At 36.9% G+C, this 19,726-nt stretch overlaps 1 protein-coding gene, 2 long non-coding RNA genes, 1 other non-coding gene and 2 pseudogenes across 10 annotated transcripts; 1 reads left to right on the top strand and 5 right to left on the bottom strand.

The window, feature by feature from the left end:
- Positions 1-102: 102 nt before the first annotated feature.
- Positions 103-1,243, bottom strand: LOC113293768. Its single transcript, XR_003332546.1, has 3 exons — positions 1,120-1,243; positions 572-642; positions 103-341 (listed from the first exon to the last, which is right to left on the bottom strand). It is a non-coding gene; the product is annotated as an uncharacterized LOC113293768 (long non-coding RNA).
- A 144-nt stretch (positions 1,244-1,387) lies between these two features.
- On the bottom strand, positions 1,388-1,490 carry LOC113300948 (annotated as a pseudogene).
- A 2,416-nt stretch (positions 1,491-3,906) lies between these two features.
- LOC113300348 lies at positions 3,907-12,639 on the top strand. Of its 7 annotated transcripts, none has more exons than XR_003335726.1 (11): positions 3,907-5,628; positions 6,158-6,560; positions 6,674-6,781; positions 6,991-7,088; positions 7,169-7,286; positions 7,415-7,516; positions 9,124-9,438; positions 9,547-10,321; positions 10,404-10,505; positions 11,775-12,187; positions 12,287-12,639. It is a non-coding gene; the product is annotated as an uncharacterized LOC113300348 (long non-coding RNA). The 7 variants fall into 7 exon arrangements; XR_003335727.1 differs by having other exon boundaries at positions 9,124-9,269; positions 9,375-9,438; positions 11,775-12,301; XR_003335728.1 differs by having other exon boundaries at positions 6,164-6,560; positions 11,775-12,301.
- On the bottom strand, positions 12,342-12,496 carry LOC113300748 (annotated as a pseudogene).
- A 129-nt stretch (positions 12,640-12,768) lies between the features above and the next one.
- LOC113300347 (major latex protein 146-like) lies at positions 12,769-13,458 on the bottom strand. Its single transcript, XM_026549571.1, has 2 exons — positions 13,257-13,458; positions 12,769-13,171 (listed from the first exon to the last, which is right to left on the bottom strand). The coding sequence occupies exons 1-2, from the start codon at positions 13,399-13,401 to the stop codon at positions 12,879-12,881; spliced, it is 438 nt and encodes a 145-aa protein (XP_026405356.1). The 5' UTR covers positions 13,402-13,458; the 3' UTR covers positions 12,769-12,878.
- Positions 13,459-15,363: 1,905 nt separating this feature from the next.
- LOC113300683 lies at positions 15,364-15,479 on the bottom strand. The gene has a single exon (XR_003335890.1). It is a non-coding gene; the product is annotated as a U5 spliceosomal RNA (small nuclear RNA).
- Positions 15,480-19,726: the final 4,247 nt, after the last annotated feature.

Genomic DNA, 19,726 nt, shown 5'->3' with positions numbered 1-19,726 from the left:
AAAATATAAAATCAATCCAAATCATGGTGCTAGCCCTAATTCAAATCACCCAGATTAATTAATCATAAAATTAAATTACAATGATACCAAAACCCCCAAAATTTCAAAACCCTAAAACTCTATATGGTCCACCACCAGAACCTAACCCGGCCAACATCGCATCTCTACGGCCTAACGCATCAGTATCATAACCAATCGCTGCCTCGCTGGTCCACATTTTTTCAACACAACCGTCTTATCTTCAACACCTAAGAACTTAGTATTATCATATTTAACAAAACAGCCTTGTTGCTCTAAAACGCCACCATATGCGTTAGAAAAAAGAGTACCAATTTGACTCACTGCACGAGCTACACAGTTAGTACAATCCGGCATGGATAAATCACCTATGCATTGATATAAACCGTAAGCAGTGTCTGCTGATGAACTACCCATGATTGTGAAATTGTTATAGGTTGAGTAAGAGAAATGCTATTATTGGATATCATTTACTGTTAGTATTCCTTAGCCCAACTATAGTGAAGCAATCAGTTTAACCTACAAATTTAATTGTAAGGTCATAACTAGCTACCTTTTCCAAAAATGAGTTCCCACTCTCATATGCCGTCAAGCTTAAATCCAAAAAGTGGATTTGCCACACACCTGCATCAAATTCAAGCTGCTCCTAACATTACATTTACAAAGTAAACCATCCAAAGGGATATAATATTCTTTTAAGAAAATATCATTCTGACCGTAACGAAATATCAAATCAAACAAAACATTACACAAAGCTAAATAAATGGATGCAGAGAATACTTTATAAACCGAAAAGCTAATTCTAATTTTTCAAAGGTTTAACAATCAAACAAAAAAAGACCAATGAATCAACTAATTGAACACCCTAATAAAGCTAAGCACTAGATAATTGTTGAAATTAAGCATGCCAACATAATTAGATCGATCAAATTAAAGAAAAGAAAAAAAAAATTCTAACCAATATATAAACCCTAACTTTCTCTATTTATATGTGTTTTAGAATCAGAAAAAGGGAGAATAAAATCATATTATTGAGATCATATGATTCTCAATCAATGATTTAAGACTCATAGAATACAAGTGAAGTGGACATAGAATTACCTTTCTCCTTTCGTTTTAGGCTCAAAAAGAAAAGGCAACAGTGAAAAAGAGATCTAATTGAAGAACTGAAAATTTTAACGAGATTGACCAATATTCATCTCGAAAAGTCCATATTTAGATTAATTGAAACGTTTGCCCCAACCCTTTATATAGTTTCTTAAATAAGTCCCTAAGTAAACTTTTTTTTTTGACGATAAGCCCCCATATCAGACAAGGCTTTGCTGCCCCAAAGTGGGCCTTTCCCTGATTCCCCTTGGGGGCCGGCCCTGAGGCGACACACGAGAACGCGTCACATGAACGAGCATATCAGATATTAAACTGATAAGAACAGATACTACACTTGATCTTAGCCAAAAAGCCGAGAAAGGTATGCTTATCCCCCTCTACAACTTCGCCTCTTATATGCCCCAGTCCCGTCCACTCTTCAAAATTTAGACAGTGTGGGACTAAGTCCCAGACACAGCCTTCGGGCCTATGAGGTAGGTATATAGAGTTAGATGAAATTATAATTTCTTCACACCCTTCAAATGGTTGTTATTAGATTTATGAGAGATCAGAATCAGATCTAAATTAGACAAGACATCAATTGAAGTGGTTCGGCACTATTGGCCTAAATCCACTGATAAACCCCATAGGGGTGAAATATATTATGATCATCATAAATTCTGAGATATTTTTACACTTACGTTATGTTTCCAATTTATAGGAGTAATAGGAATCAGTAAACCCTAAGACTAGCACAATCTTGTTACTGACTTGGTATTCTTGTTTCTGGCTTGGTTTTCCAATCCTGTCATTGTCTTGGCTTTCTTGTTACTGGCATGCCATATATTCCAACAGTTGTAAAGATAAATATCACACCTACTGGTCCGTACCCCTAACAGGTTGCAGTATTTAAAGATGGAATGTTCAAACTGTGTGAACAGAACAGCTCGTGTGCTAGTTGAAATACCACATACAGTATTTTAATTTGACTGCTAACTCTAGAACACCTTTATTGGATCAGAAATTTCTTTATAAAATACATTTATGGTATTGCTAACAAATAATAACTTGTGAATTCCACCAACACATATGTTCATTTTCTAGCTATCACTAGTAATACATACATCGAAAGGGTGTTTGGGAACAGAATTCAAGATTTTAGACTTCTGAACCTGATTTGCAAAACAAAGGCAACATGGGACGTACACAGAAAGCAAAATCATCAGTTTGGTAATCTCTGATGGAGAGTGAGGGAGACAGCGGTATGAGTCTGCTGAAGGATATGGCACTACCAATTGTTGCGTTTTTGTGTTGGGGTGCAGGCTTTGTACTATTGTGTTAGAATCAAGCAACTACAGTCTGCATATAAACAGCTGAAAAATTAATTTAACGATTAAAAAAAATAAAATTCCAAACATTTAACTTGATTGTGAGCTAGCTAGCATTTTTAAACACTGAAGTCCATCAGCTCACCAGTAAAAGAATGCGGCAGTTCCATTTCCCTTCAATATGCCATCAGTTGTATGTCATAAAGGTTTTCTAGCATCAAGATATGGGTAATAAATCAATTCGGAAACTCAGTAGGAATAATAGTATTTTTCTTTATCTCTAAAGGTATCATCTTCAGGTCTACTATTTTACGAGATGTTTTGAAAGGATTGGTGAACATATACTAACACGGGGACATACATCGAGATGTCAAGCAGGGTCGGTCCGGAGGTTTTGGCAATTGTCACTTCTGGTGACTTTTGTCTCTTAATATAATTTGCCTTTTCTACTTCTGAAAAAAAAAAAAAACAAGATTTTTTTTTTGATCGTGAAAGGAGAATTTTATTAAAAAGAGGAGAAAGAATTACAAGTATAAGATACAAGCATAAAGGGAAACTGGAAAACGAAAAGAGATAACAATGGGATACATTCCAACCAGAATGGGATGGAAGTGAGAGGAACAAAAGTATTACAACTATGTGTTAACGAAAATGTTATCCCAAGAAAAGATGCAGTGGGATAACCTGAAGTTAAAGTTTCTTTTGAAGGCTAAACTCCATGCAAGAAGAGACGCTTTGACTTTGACACTTACTTGAAAGTATGACTGGGATTTTTCCTGAAAAATTCTTGCGTTACGCTCATTCCAAATTGCCCAGAGAACGGCGACAAGAACCAAGTCCAAATCAGTTTAGCAGGTCCTGTGATGGTGTTACTTGACCAGGTTTGCGCCAATTGCAGAATTGGTGGAATCCAAGAGGAACGGCTAGGGAGGATAAGAGACCATACCTTGCAAGCAAATTGACAGCTCAAAAGCAAGTGTTCAGAATTTTGCTCGATCAAATTGACATCTCAAGCAAATTGATAGCTTAAAAAGTACCTATGTTCCAAAACTAGAATTTTGCTCGATCTGAATTGAGAGGGTGCTTGGTAAAAGTACTCAAACTCTAGAAATATAAAGGCTAGGAAATTTGGTCAAGGATTGATTTCTGTTGCCGAAAAAGTAAAATCACTTCTCTACTTCGAGGGACACTCCATATCATACAAGTTTAAATGGATTTAACCATATCAACCTGGAATTACGACTGCACACAACCGAGCCGAACCGAAACCGCACCGAACCGAACATCCATAGGTCACAGTTTTAAAAATCAGAACCGTTGATCTCTCAGTTCAGTTTCGGTTTGATCATAGAAACTGACCGAGCCGAACCGTTTAAACCGATCAATATTAACCACTTATCTAATAAGATCTTAGGCGTCCATCGTTATATATATAATATGCCCTAACTCTGGAAACAAAACTAGTCCTCTTTTTTCTTCTTCTCCAGCGGCAGCTCTTCTCTTCTACTCTTCTCGCCGTCGACGCCACCACTAATTGCTACAACATCATAAACATCACTCTACCAGCATCATAATCACCTTCTTCTTCTTCGATTACTCCCCCCCTATTTTCTTGATTTCAACCATCAACCAGTAGCACCTGCAACCGTAATATCAACATCAACAACTGTGGGGGTTCGATTCTATTGTTGATGCATATAACAAATCTAAGATGTCAAGAACTCAAACAATAAAACACCTTCTCTATACAAGATCATTTTATTACTCAATCTTCAAGTTTCAAGTTTTATGGTAATGAATCTGTTTGTTTGTTGTTCTTTTACGATAATATTTTGTTGTTTGATTGATTAGATTTTGAGATCGAAATTTCTAAACAACGAAGATTATCTATGCAATTAAGTTTGGATTTTTATTTCGTCCGTTAATTTATGTATCATTCTGCAATTTCTATTGAAACTAATTTCAGTCGGTTATAACCGATTTTACCATCTCAAAAACCGGACCGAGTCGGCTCGGTTTAAAACCGAGCCGAAAACACCACAGTTCGGTTTCAGTTTTCATTTTGAAAACCGACACATATGCAGTTCGGTCAACGATTTTGCCTCAAAACCGCACCCACCGACCGTTGTGCAACCCTACCTGGAATCGTCAGCCCCAAGTGCTCCTTCAAGTACTCGGTTCCCCTCATTAACTTTACCCTCTCCACAACACCCAAAAAAAGAAAAACTACTCTCGAAACAGTCGCCCAAAATTCTCAGATCCGAGAATTCCCTGTATTTTAGTCGCGCATTTCATATGCAAATCGGGTGGATCTAGTTTGCATTGGGGACGGATTTCGACATCTTAGGGTAATCGAATTACAAGGTGGAAAAATCTTGTAGTTTGTTGATTCATTTCGACAAGGGAACACCAGCGCAATTGAAGAATCATCAGTGGTGAAACGCTTCTTTCTCAACTCTTCATAACTATTGTTCGTTATTTTTTACCATCAGAAGATCATACAATTCACAAACTGTTTGCTTCTTTAAAATTATTGATAAAATTGAAAAGTTTTACCTAAGATGATCTTGATTTGTCGGAATTTAAGAAATAATCTTCAGCATCCAAATGAATACATACTTTAGATTTCTTTGTCGTTTGAATGAGACTGAAATTATCGAGCCTTTGATCCCGTCTATATTGAACATCGCCATCATTTTATCAGAAGAAATGCAATTTTGGCAATTATGTCGATTTATAATTGAACTTCCTCAAGGTGAGCAGCTTCTTGTTGATGCTTCTTGATTGAGAAAGCGCTTTCATCTAAGCAATTGACATTGCTCTTGAACTGATAACTCCTCGGAACATTGATGAAGTTGTTCAAGCACTGAAGAAGGAAGTTGTGAAGACTCAGAGCACCAAGAGTGCGAAGAATGGGGAATACCGTCAAATGCTTGTTCAAGCTATTCATTCTTGTGCCATAAAATTTCCTGAAATTGCCGGCACTGTGGTTCATTTATTGATGGATTTCTTGGGTGATAGCAATGTTGCTTCAGGGCTGAAGCTGATCAAGATTTATTGATGGACTTCATCTGCACCAACGGCTGTCAGGGCTGCTTCCAACTTCTACAATCTCAGAGTGATAACAATGTTAAGCTTATTGTGCTCGATTGATTGAATGACCTCAAAACTTTTCTTAATCACTCTGCTGATTCTGGTAAGTTAACTTTTCTTGTTGCACCTAAGAATCAACAACTTCGCTATTTTGAGTATAATGAGAAACATGATGAGACACCTATACATTGCATTACAAGGATCAATTTTGCCCCTCCATTTACATCTTCTTATTGGTTATTGGTTCGGTTAATGGTTTAGTCCGTTTATATGGACACCTAGATAAATTAGATAATACTGCTTGTATCTGTAACCCGGTGAGCAAAGAATATGTAGTTCTTCCTATTTTCATTAGAGACTGTGCTGATTAATATATTCATTGCTCAAGAGGATTGGGTTACAGTTCCTTAACTATTAACTGGTAAGCTTCAATGGCCTTTTGAAGGAGTATCATAAATATTTATGCGTTTCAAGGTTCGATTTAGGATCACATAAACTTTTTAATGAGTACCACTAGATAAAGATTATGCGTACTGTTAAGCTGTATTGATTTCTTATCTACATATTTTGTTGGTCAATTGGCCTATTTGCAATCTGAGAATGTGGTGCATACTTTAGTAAATTGTTAACAGCTGCAGGAATCATCCCAGAACATTCTCTGCTGGTCAAGCTCCTTCCGATGAACCTCATGAGAACATCTACCACAGTTTTGAGGCTGGTTCCATTACTGGTGTTCCTATATCTACAAGCAAGCATCTGATGTACAACACCAATACCCCAGCTGAAAAGAAAACAGCCTGGACTACCCAGCCTGAAACTGTAGATGATACCGTGTGTTTGGAGAGTTCTTTGTCAACTCCACGTGGAGATATAAGCAGGCACGTGTCCTCCGGATCTTGGTGGGAAGACAAGACTGAATTGAAGCCTGGGAATTAAAGTTCTCCTGAGGCAATTTCTATTCTTGAGAAGCTTTCACCTGTTAAAGTCATCTCTTCTCCTGAAGCTGGCCCTAGTATTCCTCAGATTTTTCACCAGGTAACTTAAGGATCTAGCTGCTGTGTTTTTTTGAATGAAATAGTTCTGACTTGACGCCCGCATAAGACCCCTTTTGACACCTTTAATAAGCCTGTTTCTTTATTTATCTATAGGTATAACTGAAATGATAAGGAAATATGGGGCATTTCAGCAGTTGGTTTGAAGTTCTGTGGTTAATGAGGGCACCATTTAGACGAAGGTGTGCGCAAGAGTATCATTCGGTACTTTTTCAGTTTCTCTTATGTGATCTAGATCCATCTGTTATCATTATTCATTTTACTCGTGGTCGAGTCTCCTGACCATTTTATTTATATAAAAGTTTATGGGTTGGGAATAATCAATGTAACAGAGAAATGAGTTTTATTTTCTGTCCTGGTCTGTTTAGGATTCCTTAGTGTACTTGAAATAAACCTAAATTTTTTCGCTGCAGTGCTTCAATCAGATCTTAAGTGTAAGGTGCTTGACGATTCTGATTCTTCAATTAGGGAACTTGCTCATTCAGTGATATTTGAATTGCATAATAATCAGGTTATTGAGATTTTATTGTGGTACTCTGTTAGTTGGCTTGGTTAGTTTGTATTGAAACTGATCCATCATCTAATTTCCAGAAAGAATCCATGGAAGCTTCAATTGAGATTGTAATTGAAAAAACTGCTTCATGTTACCAAAGATATGGTAGCAAAGGTCTCCTGAAGCAGGCCCTAGCTTCCTCAGATTCTGCGCCAGGTAACTAAAGGAATTAACTGCTGTGTTTTTGAAGGATATAGTTCTCTGGCTTGACACCCACATAAGACCCCTTTTTACTCCTTTTATAAGCATTGAACTTAATGAGCCTTTTCTTTATTTATCTATAGGTATCCAACGGAAATGATGGGGATGCAAGCATGAGGAAATGTGGGGAACTTCACCAGTCGGTTGAAGTTTCTCTGGTTAGTGAAGACTCCATTTGGACGTAGGTGCGTGCATATTTACACCTAAATCGTTGATCTGTTTTCTTCTAATTTGCTGGAAGATTGCAAACCATGGACTAGATTATGTATTACTCCATTGTTGTCGTTAAAACTGGATACATTTTCCAATGTCTTATCACCAGGCTACCCTGTCTTCCCTTGAATTATTATTGTAGTGGTCACGAAGAAGTTTCTAATCCCACTTTTGTATTTTATTCTATTAGTTCATTAGAAATAAAATCGTCCTGCTTCAAAGTTTATCTAGGTGATCTAGATCCATCTGTTATCATTCTTCATTTTACTCGTGGTCAACTATAAATCACGAAAGTGGGACTCTAATCTCGTGATCAACTATAAATCACGAAAGTGGAGTTCTAGTCTCTCTGTCCGTTTGAGTTTATGTGTTGGGAATAATCAATGTAAGAGAGACATGATTTATTTTTTCTTGTCCTGGCCCTTTTAGGATTTCTTATTGTACTTGAAACAAACCTAAGTTTTTTCCTCTGCAGTACTTCAATCAGATCTTAGCTGTTGTACTTGATTCATTTTTGTCAATTACAGAACTTGCTCTTTGTGTGATAGTTCAAAATAATCAGGTTAGTGAGATTTTTTTCTGCTACTTTGTTAGTTGGCTTGGTTAGTTTGTAATGGAACTCATTCATTATCTAATTTCCAGAAAGAATCACGGTCATGCTTCCTACCGTATGAGTTATAATCCTCGCTTCATCTGTCATTAGGTTTCAAGTGAAGCGAAGGAGTGTTTAACATTAGTTTTGTCTCAGTAAGATCCATTCAGATGCCTAACTGTGAGTTAATATGTTTCATGTGTTATAAACTTTCTAGTATTTCCTACTAAAACCTTCTTTAGCTGTGCCGAAGCACTTCTCATTTAGTTGAGGTTTTGGCAGGTTATTGTACCCTTATTTGTCTGTGAGAATGAGAAGACTCTTCTTACTTGCATGAACTGTCTGACCAAGTTATCTTTTGTCCTAACTCTTATTAGACAGTTAGTTTGTGTTGGTAGGGATGTCTTTTCTTTCGGAATAACTTGAAACCAAAATCATTGGGCATTGTGATCTCATATATCTGGAAACATGTTAATCAATATTTCAATGTGAATCTGTGACGCAATGGTAGCGTGTCTGACTCTACATCAGAAGGTTGCGTGTTCGATTCACGCCAGATTCAGTTTTGATAACATTAGTCGTGCATAGCGTTATAAGCTGAAACAATATTGGGTGTGTATATAAGTCGAAACATGTAAAAGGTATATTCATATGATACTTGTTGATTTAGGAATACTAGTATGTACGAAAAAGAAATCAAGTATTTAGGAAACTAAGTTTGGTCGATTCCTGCCATTTCAAAGGTTTTTTTTGATCCACATCTGTGATTCAAATATGTTGGTCTTTTCAACAATTGTTTGACATTCAAACATGTAGGGTTAAGAGGGAAGGGTAATCAAGTCAGGTGAAAGGGCAACAGTTATACTTAACCCTCAAATAGATGGAAAAGGTTACTTAGGCTGCAATACAATTTTATTATACAATGACAATATGGATGCATGTCTGGAAAAGAAAAATTGACACCCACCATTGCATTTTTGTCATCAGATCATCTCCACATCTTTGGCTTCCTCCGCAAGACCATCCAGGAAGGAACCCATGGATGCAACTAGGTCTTCAATTCCAAGGGGAGAATGCCGGGCGGCATACTAAAACAGGATCTCAGAATAACTTTCTGCGGAAGCACGTGCGCGGTAAGCCTGGTTGGTGTAATGCAAATCAGCCTTTTCAAGTTTTCCATCCACAGAAGACATGCCTCCATCACCAACTGTAAGATGCATAAAGTTTCTTTGTTTCAGATGAGACTTCAGGATGAACTCGTGACTTAACCATCCAAAGACAACCGGAGGATCATCTGATGCAGTAAGACTTCCATCTTCATGATTCAAAGCCAAAACCACCTGTTGATGAGGAGTTTGTCCTTTACTTTCTTCGTTGATAACGTATTGGCTACAATTCTCTTCTTTCCAGACTAATGCGAGTGGTGTATTTCCTGTATGATAATGGGCATGCTTGTTGTAAAACGCGTCCGTCTTTGACATATGGTACATTACCCAGATATGCCGTCTGCAAACCCATCTGAGCACAATCATAGATGGGAACACTTACATCATAGATGGGAACAACATTGAATTTATATTTATGATTCAACATCAGTTCTCAACTTCATTCTCAGTGTATCAGTTGAGGAATTCCATCAGACGAGCGCTGTAGTAGTACAGCCCGTTTATAGAGGTTGACCTTATGATTTTTGTACAAAGCAAGAAAGACAGACAGTGTTACTGATCTCTCTATGACCAGTCAGATATTGTTGGAACTTCCTCCCAAAAGAGATAGACTGTCGTTTCGAAGAAAAGTAACTTAAAGGTATTCTGTGGGTTCCTTTGATAGCTATGGTCTCAGAAATGGACTGCTGGAATTGTCCCAGAACACAGTGTCTGCAGTTTTGAGGCTGGTTCTAAAACTGATGCCCTATTTCTACAAGAAGGATCTAATGTACAATGCCCTCAGCTGAAAACAGAACATCTTGGACAACCCAGCCTGGAACTGTATATCTTAGCGTGTATTTGGATAGTTCACGTGTAAATATAAACAGGTACATGTCCTCGGATCTTGGTGGGATGGCTGATTTGAAACTGCGAATGAAAATTCTTTAGGCACAGTTTCTAGTCTTGAGAAGGTTTCACCTGTTAAGTCACCTCGTCTACTGAAGCTGGCCCTAGCATTCCTCAGATTCTTCACCAAGGTAACTCAAGGAACAAACTGCTTTGTTTTTTGATGGAAATAATTCTCTGGCTTAATGAGCCTGTTTTTTAATCTATACATAGGTATCTAAGGGAAATGATGGGGATGCAAGCATAAGGAAACGTGGGGCACTTCACCAGTTGATTGAAGATTCTCTGGCTAATGAGGACTCCATTTGGACCAAGGTGTGTGCGACATATTTACACCTAAGTCATTGATCTGTTTTCTCCTAATTTGCTGGCAGTTCACTAACCAGGGATTAGATTATGTGTTATTCCATTTTTATCATTAGGATCAGATTATGTGTTATTCCATTGTTATTACTAACCATGGATTAGATTTCATTACAACTGAAGGCATAGACTACAAACCCAGAAAATTTTGATACATTTCCCAGTGACATACCACCAGGCAACCCCGTCTTCTCTTGAATTATTATTGTTGTGACCTCAAAGAAGTTTCTAATCCCACTTATTCTATTTATTAAATTAGTTCATTAGAAATAAAATCATTCCTGCTTTAAAGTTTAACTAGGTGATCCTTCATTTGGCTTGATATGCTCACCTATGTGCGCGCAAAAGTATCACCTACTTTTTAGTTTCTCTCTTTTCTTTGATCTAGATCCATCTGTTATCATCCTTCATTTTACTCTTGGTCAACTTCAAATCATACAGGCAAGATTCTAGTCTCTCTGACCATTTGATTTTAAATAGAATGTAAGAGAGACACGAGTTTTTTTTCTTTTTTTGTCCTGGCCTGTTTAGGACTTCTAATTCTACTTGAAATAAACCTAAGTTGTTTTCTCTGCAATAGTTTCTTCAATCAGATCTCAAGTGTAAGGTGCTTGACGATTCTGATTCGTCAATTAGGGAAGCTTCTCTTTCTGTGATAGTTGAAATGCTTAATAATCAGAGATTTCGTTCTGGTATTTTGTTAGTTTGCTTCGTTAGTTTGTAATGAAATTCATCCGTTATCTAATTTCCCGAAAGCATTGATGGAAGATTCAGTTGAAATTGTTATTGCTTCGTGTTGCCAAAGATATGGTAGCAAAGGTATCCTTCTTTCCAAATTTGGACTTATTTGTCCTCATGTCATGCTTCCTACTGTATGAGTTATGAATCTTATGATTCTCGTTTTGTTAGGTGTCAAATGAGGCAGAGCAGAGCAGTGTTTCACTATATTTGCTGTGTATAAATTTTCCAGTATTTCCTAGTAAAACCTTCTTTAACTGTGCCTAAACACTTCCCATTTAATTAGTCAGTGAAAATGTGAAGACTCTTGTTACTTGCATTAACTGTCTGAACAAGGTATCTTTTGTTCAACTCTTGTTACATACGTACCCCTATCTGCTGCCTGCATGTCCTAATGTTTCTGCTTAATTTTTTGACCTGAAGTGATATATAGCACAAGTAAACTCCTAGAGTCTTTAATTCTCCTACTCAGTGGTTTCGCAGGCTGGAAGATCACAGTACTATGGTTAGAGCCTTAGCTTGGTGCCATTCCAGGCTAGCTTGCTTGCTTGTGGTGGAGGTGCAGCTGATGGACATGTTAAATTCTGGAACACCCACACTGGAGCTTGCTTGAAATCTGTCGATACTGGTATTGTGAAGGAAAAATGAGAGAGAACAACCTTGCGGAAGTATCCGTCGATGGTTAAGATTGCTGATCTCACTGGTCATACTTCAAGAGTCATATTCATGGCTCATAGTCCAGACGGATGTGCTGTAGCTTCTGCAGCAGGTGATGCAACTCTAAGATTTAGGTTCGCATTTGGGACTCCTGAATTAGCTAAGCCTGCAACTCCTGAATTAGCTAAGCCTGCAACCAAAACCCATTCGCATGTTGGAATTGCATCCAATGAAAAAATGTAATTTTTTTAAGCTGCTTATGATTTCAGTGAGTTTCCGTGTTTACCATTTTCTTGCTAGCAATATATATAAATTTTCTTTTTAATGCTGGCGAGCAGCACCACTGAGAAGGGAAGCACTGCCTCAGCAGCAATGATTGGACTTATAATATTGGCAGGGCTGGCGCGGACGCCTACCCCTCAGAAACAAATTATGACGTAGAGTTTCCTTGGAGATCTTAGGCCAGCGCCCTCCCAAAGTGCAATGGGAGTCACAAACCTAGGCCATGATCCTTCATGATCAATCATAGACCCCGTCCAGGTAAGTATGAAATTCTAGTCGAATTTCAAGCTTAACTTATAGGTTTGTTTTTCTCCTGTTCTTTCTTGCCTGACCTATGCGGGACTAATATTACCTTGCTCTCATTTATATCCTGCTTTCATGGGTTGAGAAGTTGGGCCTCTATAATCTTGTTGCAGCAGGATGAATGTCTCTTTGGACAAAATATGGGTGTGAGATGATTTATATTGAATCGGCAACTTTAGAAAAACAAATCCCCTTGCTACTATTCCTTGCCGAATATCCTCACCATGCTTAAGCATTTTACTAAATTAGATTAGATAAATATATCTGGTAAACCCATATTACAACTTTATTTAGATGTTTAAACATCAAGCATAAACATGCATCTACGTAGATGATCAATCTTGTCTAGCCTTCCTTGAGCAAATTGGCGTCCAATTCCTTGGTTAAATCTTCCTGCATTTTCATATAGTAAGTTGGATCAGCTACATTTTCATTTGCTTTCTGAAATTGTACAGACCACTTGACAACGCAATTATAGTTTCCATCCCTCTGTGTTGGTGTCGTGATAGTAAGTGTGTTGGAAAAACTTGTGTAATCATCCGAGAGATATCCGTCAACAACTGTGAAAGTTAATGACATGTTTTGATGGTCCATCGCCGTTATCTTTGCTCTCATCCTGACACCAAAAGGTTTATTATCTGTAACAACAATTTGGCTAAGAATTACATTACGAATTTACAGAACAAGAGGAAGATAATTGGAGACAATCTAAACGAAGTTCACCTTCTCCAGAGACAACTTGGACATTGTGGATAATACGAGGAACATATTTTGGAAGCTTGAGTGCATCACGAGTCATCATAGAGTAAAACTTCTCCGCAGAGCATTTAACTTTAAATTCAACCTCAATCTTACGGTTTGCAGCCATTATAGCTTTAAGTACAACCTCCTCAAGGTTATGTCGTTCAGTGAAGGGAATGAAAATGCTATTCGGGGTTTATATAGAGGCCTAAGGTGGTTTGTTCTTTGTTGAGTTCACCAGTTGCGTACACGGCTCTTTGGAGTAGGTACATGGTCAGTGTAGGTTCACTATATATGTCATATATATTTGGTGCATTTGGCTTAGCTACCATCCCCATCACTGGAACTGGTACTAACCCTGCATCCATTTTCCTATAATTGATTGAAAATTCAAGTTTTTCTTGTGCCCATTTGTAGAATGACTTGTAACCTAACTCCTTCCAAATACTTATTTCCTCTTTTTGTTCAAGGAAGACTTGGCAGTTAGCGCTCTAGCTATCTATTTATCGTCATCTTCATTTGAATGAACTAGAACTTCTAGTTTTTTCTTCGTTGTTTGGTTCTTTTCAATTCGTTGCCTTGTGCTAAACTGGATTGAAGTGAGATGAGTCCATGGGCATGAGTATTGGGATGAGTCCAGTTTAGAATTCAGATTAAAATACCAACTCCCACTTACAATCTCAATAATCCTTCGGTAGGTGTGACTATGAACGGAAGTGTAACAGTTCTACGAACAGTGACATACTTACTATATGGTCATGGCTCAACAATTTTAACAACATTTGTTGAGATTCCAAATCAGCTCAAGCTCAACGAAGCTGGAGAAAAAAATGTCCTATAATGTTCATTTACACCCATTGGATTAAATGTGATTTCAAGCATAACAAGTTGCTAGATTTTGTCTTGATGCATGTGAGAAAGGTTTGCAACAAATACAAGCCTCACAACCCTATTGGATTTGAGAATTGTTGGGTTCCTCTACTCTTAAAAAAAAAAACAAAAAACCCTTAAAAGAAATAGAACGCGCAATTGGGATACTAAAACTAATCGGAGGATATGAATTATTAAACCCATCGATTAGTGTCCGCGTTTTTTGGAGACGGGAAATACTAAAATACCCTTCCATCTAAATTAAAAATTATTGAAAAGGTACATGATACCCAATCATATTTAAAGTGTTGTTATTGTTTTAAAACTTCGTTTGGGTTAGAATCATACTGTTTCAATCCACTCGCAGCTTGTGTTCATGATGAATACCCTACAGTTTTTTTGTGTCGGCATAATTTTTAGGATGCATACCATGCCGATACTAATGTCGGCATGGTTTTTTAGGATGAATATCATGCTGATACTAGTGCCGGCATGGTTTTTTAGGATGAACACCATGCCGATACTAGTGCTGGCATGGTTTTCTTTGGACGAACACCATGCCGATACTAGTGCCGGCATGGTTTTTTAGTATGAATACTATGCCGATACTTGCTATTTTAGACAAATTTTTTGTATACTTTTGTTCTCAAACCGGAACGGTACACTTGGGAATCGACCATGCCGGCACTACTACCGGCATGCTCGATAGTGAACCCTCTGTGCCGGCAGTGTACTTACAATTTTAAAATTTGGGGATATTGTGTATCGGCAAGGTGAAAGTATGAATACCATGCCGATTTGGTCTCACTGCCGGCATGATATTCATACTTTTACCATGCCTGCACTGAGTTTTTCAGGCACAACAACGGCGAATTCAATGCAAAAAAAAATCAAATTCAATACATTAATGCGTATATATAAGTAATCGGAACACTTATATGTTCAGCTTGTTTACGTTCCTGGGTTGATTCTTCACCTAAACCTTCATGATCATAAATATGTTGATTTGATGTCGTTACATCGACAAGTTCAATGATAATGATTTATTCTAATGATTATCAAACTATTCTATTAACTTAACTAATTATATTTAACCACTAAACATGATTAATAAGGGGTAGATTGAGAATTATATAAATTATCCGGATAGGGGGTGATCTTGATTTACTATTTAAATCCTGATTTTATCTTTTTCCTATATCGCCCGATTAGTTTTAGTATCCCCAATTGTGCATTCGAAAAATAGACGTATGCCGCTTGTAAACGGCAAGCTACACACGGTATTCATTAGTAAAACGCGAAGGAATAGTTCTCTTTGTGCTGAACGCACGGCTGCGTGAGTCATTTTCAAGAGGAAGAGTTACACCATGTTTGTTTACTCCTGACTCATCTGAGTCGTCTGGATCTGAATCATCTGAATCTGAGTGAAATCACCTGACTCATCTGGATCTGAGTCGATATGTTTGTTTTGAGTCAGATTTGACTCATCTGACTCGGAAATAAGTGAGTCAGTGGTTTGGTCCCATGAGTCAGGGGTATTTTGTTACCTGACTCAAATGAGTCCGAATCAGGAGTTATGTCTGAGTCAGAGGTCGAGTCAGATCTGACTCAAAATGGAAAACAAACGGTCTGACTGCTGACTCGGTCCGAGTCAGGGGTTGACTCAGATTCAGACGCCGAGTCAGCTGCAAACAAACAAGTTCTTACATAGAGAGCATTTCGGGTAGACCGGTGCTTCCTAATCTCCCTTTTCACTTCTACTCTCAACAGAGACTTACAGTCAGTAATCGAGTAAGTTTGTTTCAGGTAGGGGTGTAAATTCGGGCAGACCGGGCCGCCCGACCCAAAAACTAAGACAGGCCGGGCAGGCCAGACTTAATATTTGTGAGCCCGTAAACAAATTCAGGCCGGGCACAAGTAGATAATTTGCTACCCAAAGACCGCCCAAAGCCCGATTTTTATACGGGCAGGCCAGATCGGGCCGGACAGGCCACTATTTTGATTTTTTTTTTTGAAGTTTAAATTTTCAAATGAACGGTATTAAATACAATATCCTTTCCATTCCAACATCGTATATCATAAGTGATAGTATTATTTTATATTTAAATTACACTGACAAATATTTAATTTAGCCTATAATAAATAATTAATTAGGGTACAATAAACTTTCTAATAAGAAAATATATTACCATTAATGTTTTGAAAATGTTAATTATAAGTACAAAAGCAATTATATATTTTATTTTTCTTGACACAAAATTGACAATTATAAAATTGTAACTTTTAAGTCTTTTAAGAGGATATTAAATGATTAATGGCACATAGAAGGCTTTCAGGCCGGGCTCCAGGCCGGGTATCAGGCCGGGCATCATAACTAATCGCAAAGCCCGAGACCGCCCAAAATATTAATCCAGGCCAGGCCGGGTGGTCCATGACGGGCCATAACAGGCTTTGGGCTACTTCGGGTACAGGCGGGCTCGGGCGGATACAGGAAAGCCGAGTATTTTCGGGTATTATTTACACCCCTAGTTTCAGGGCTGCGCACTCATGTGATTTACAAGGAGATGGGCCTTCCTAATGTTGAAACAGATCATCCCCAATTTCACTTTTTGTACAGGTGTGAGAGAACATAACGAATACTCATTTTGAAGTTAATACTTAATAGGCTGTTTGGATATATATCCAGAAATTATTTTTTGACTTCTAAAAGCAAAAAATTCAGAAGTTAGTTTGAATACACAATTCCAAAATGACTATGTTGTTCTACATCAAAATTGTCGAGGGATGATGTTTAATTTCATTGTAAATCCCAATAAATGTCGTTTGCGTGGAACGCGCTATTGGGAATTAGTTGTTGTCTATTTTGAAATTCCCATAGTAAAGCTTTCGTATATGGAAGTAACTTTCATATAAGAATAAAACTTTGTGGTCTTAATTTAGGTTAGTTATAAATAAGAATAAACTATAGATTGGAATAAGAAAAAATTGACATTATAATAAAAAAGATGTTGTTAGTGATGATTGCATAAATTTTATCAAGCTAAACCTAGTTTTTATGCAAACAAGATGCACGTGTGATGCGCCTGTCATTCCGTTAAAAAGAAATTCATTAGAAATCACATAATCTAGCTTGGTTTTTCCACGATGAAGTGGCCCACATAACAATATCGATTTTTTTTTATGCTGTGTGTTAAGGGTGGGTTTCTCATAGATTGTAAATACCGTTGTTCATCTATATAACTTCGTAATATTAAACAGAAGAATTCTTAAAGAATCACAGTATCTAAGTGTTTGGGAAGTTGTCCAATAGCATGTTTGTGAGGTTATAAGACAAATAATTGGCTCCATACCGAGTGTAGTTAGACTCGATAATTGGTGTGTTGAGACATGTATTGAGACTCTACACCACACTTAGTTGGTATTTAGTTCAGTTGTCAGTTACCTGAGTCACTCAGATAACATCTTTTTTGATTTTCCGTTATCATGCCATTAGACTCTATCTGGTTGGAAGACTAGTATAAAAGGCTAGGGTATGTATGATCTTTCTCTCTAATAAAAATTTCTTTCCATGTATCAAAGTACCCCTTGATAACTAGAGCCATCTAAATACCCATTTTCGCTTTCTAGGAACAAAAATTAAAACAGAACAACCAGAATTGCTTTTTATGTCTCAAAAATGATGAAGATACGATAATTGAAAAGATAAAGAAATTTGTGAACACTTTAAACATTTTTAGACAAATAGTTGTTTCTTGTAATTGCATATCAGTATGTTTTCTAAATCCATGTAGTAAAATCAATGGTTTAATTTTTCCAGGCGAAATTTTATATAAGAATTTTTTTTATTTGGTCCCCATGACATTCTTATGTATAGAGGCTTAATGTAGCTTACTTTATTGTTGATGGATAGGTTCATCTCAAATAAACTTGGATTTCAGCTAAATGCACACTGCTATAAGTAATTACTTAACGAAAACTTGGATCCAAGTTGAATGCGTACTCATTTTAAACGTGACTATACTCAACCTATGAACTAAATTCCCCGAAGAAACACAAGAAAAATATGCCCACCAAGTATATAAGTAAACATGTTAAAGAAATAAAGAGTTAAGAGAATATAAGTATATCAAACTCCCTTGTCTACTATGTTAGATTTTCTAAAATCTATGAAAATTATTGGTTACTTCAAGCATTTAATGTATAAAATGATGTGTGGCGTAAGTGCAATAAATTGCTTTAAATATATTTTTCAATGATACTAACAATCTACAATGTTAGTAAGGATCGTTCCCAGGATGATCTTTGTAATTGTCATTTTTTTTCAATTTCGTTTGTAACCAAATGGAGGAATTCTTCAGTAATTAATAACTCTCAAGACTAAAATAGTTCCTGAAATGTCCAAACAGTTTGTAAACAATTTGGCCTCTTAGAGTCCAGGGATTTTTGTATTGATAAGTTCGTAAACTGTCCAAATCAGCTCGTGTAAAGTTAATATTAGTTTCCAGAAACCTATTAAGATAAACCAGACCAAATCAGTTTGTGTACTTGAGGATTCAAAATTATCCAAAAACATATCAAAATCAACAGTTTGCGAACTGGACAAATCAGTTCATGCACACAATTTAATTAGAGATTAATCCATCAAGTCTTAATTACTTTTATAAGTTCCAAGTTTGTGTGCTGAGAAAATCACAGATACAAAAGGTTCTGAGTTGCGAGATGACTATTTGTTCACAAACCATTTTGGGAAATTCACGACATGATTTTGTCTTGTGATAGTAAAACTTCGATTTAAGCTTGTTTGTTCCATAAACTTCGATTTCCTTGATAAACCACTTGGTGCGTAACGTATACTTACGATTGCACATATCTTCTTTGTAATTCAAACCAAAGTTCGCACATGCTTACATGTACAATAATATATATGGAGAAGTTAAGCTTGTTTGGTTACAAAGCAATTCGTAAACAAGAAAATTAGTTCACGAATCTAGATTTGTTTGTAAGATTCCATTCTTTGTTTATCAATATAAATTGAGGACTTGATGCACACTAGTCTCTCAATCTTTCCATGTCCTAATTGGGGCTAGATTTTTCTTCTAAAAACCTAGGTTTCCAATGGTGAAACCGTATTTAGGTATGACTTTGAAAAACTTCACCAAGGGATTCGTGAAACCCGATTAGACTACCTTTTACCTGATAAATCTATTTTATCCGTGTCGTGTTCTTATCAGGAATAAGATAGACAGAAATCACAAAGTACTCTTCGTCTCAAACTTTGTGATTTGACAAGATAAATATATAAATCACTTCTGGTTTGATTTGTTTAGATTGTTCTTTTGGGGTGGTAGTTATCTAGGATTCTCTTTGATAAGAGTGTAAGTGTTCCAGATCCTTGAGGTTTGATGGAATTTTCATAATAGATTTCCAGACTGTGATCGAAATATATATAAAGAGAATCAATAATCTTTTTGTTAGAGGCAGAATAGTTAAAAAGTCTTCGCTTACGTTGAAAAAAATCCTATGCTTGTATAAGACTTTAACTAGGGTAATTTAGGGTCTTGTGAGATCCAAGAGATGTAAAG

The sequence above is a fragment of the Papaver somniferum genome, chromosome 7 (assembly GCF_003573695.1).
Source record: "Papaver somniferum cultivar HN1 chromosome 7, ASM357369v1, whole genome shotgun sequence".
Classification (NCBI taxonomy): domain Eukaryota; kingdom Viridiplantae; phylum Streptophyta; class Magnoliopsida; order Ranunculales; family Papaveraceae; genus Papaver; species Papaver somniferum.
The sequence above is the reverse complement of the archived record's forward strand: the minus strand, read 5'-3'. Positions and strand labels throughout refer to the sequence as shown.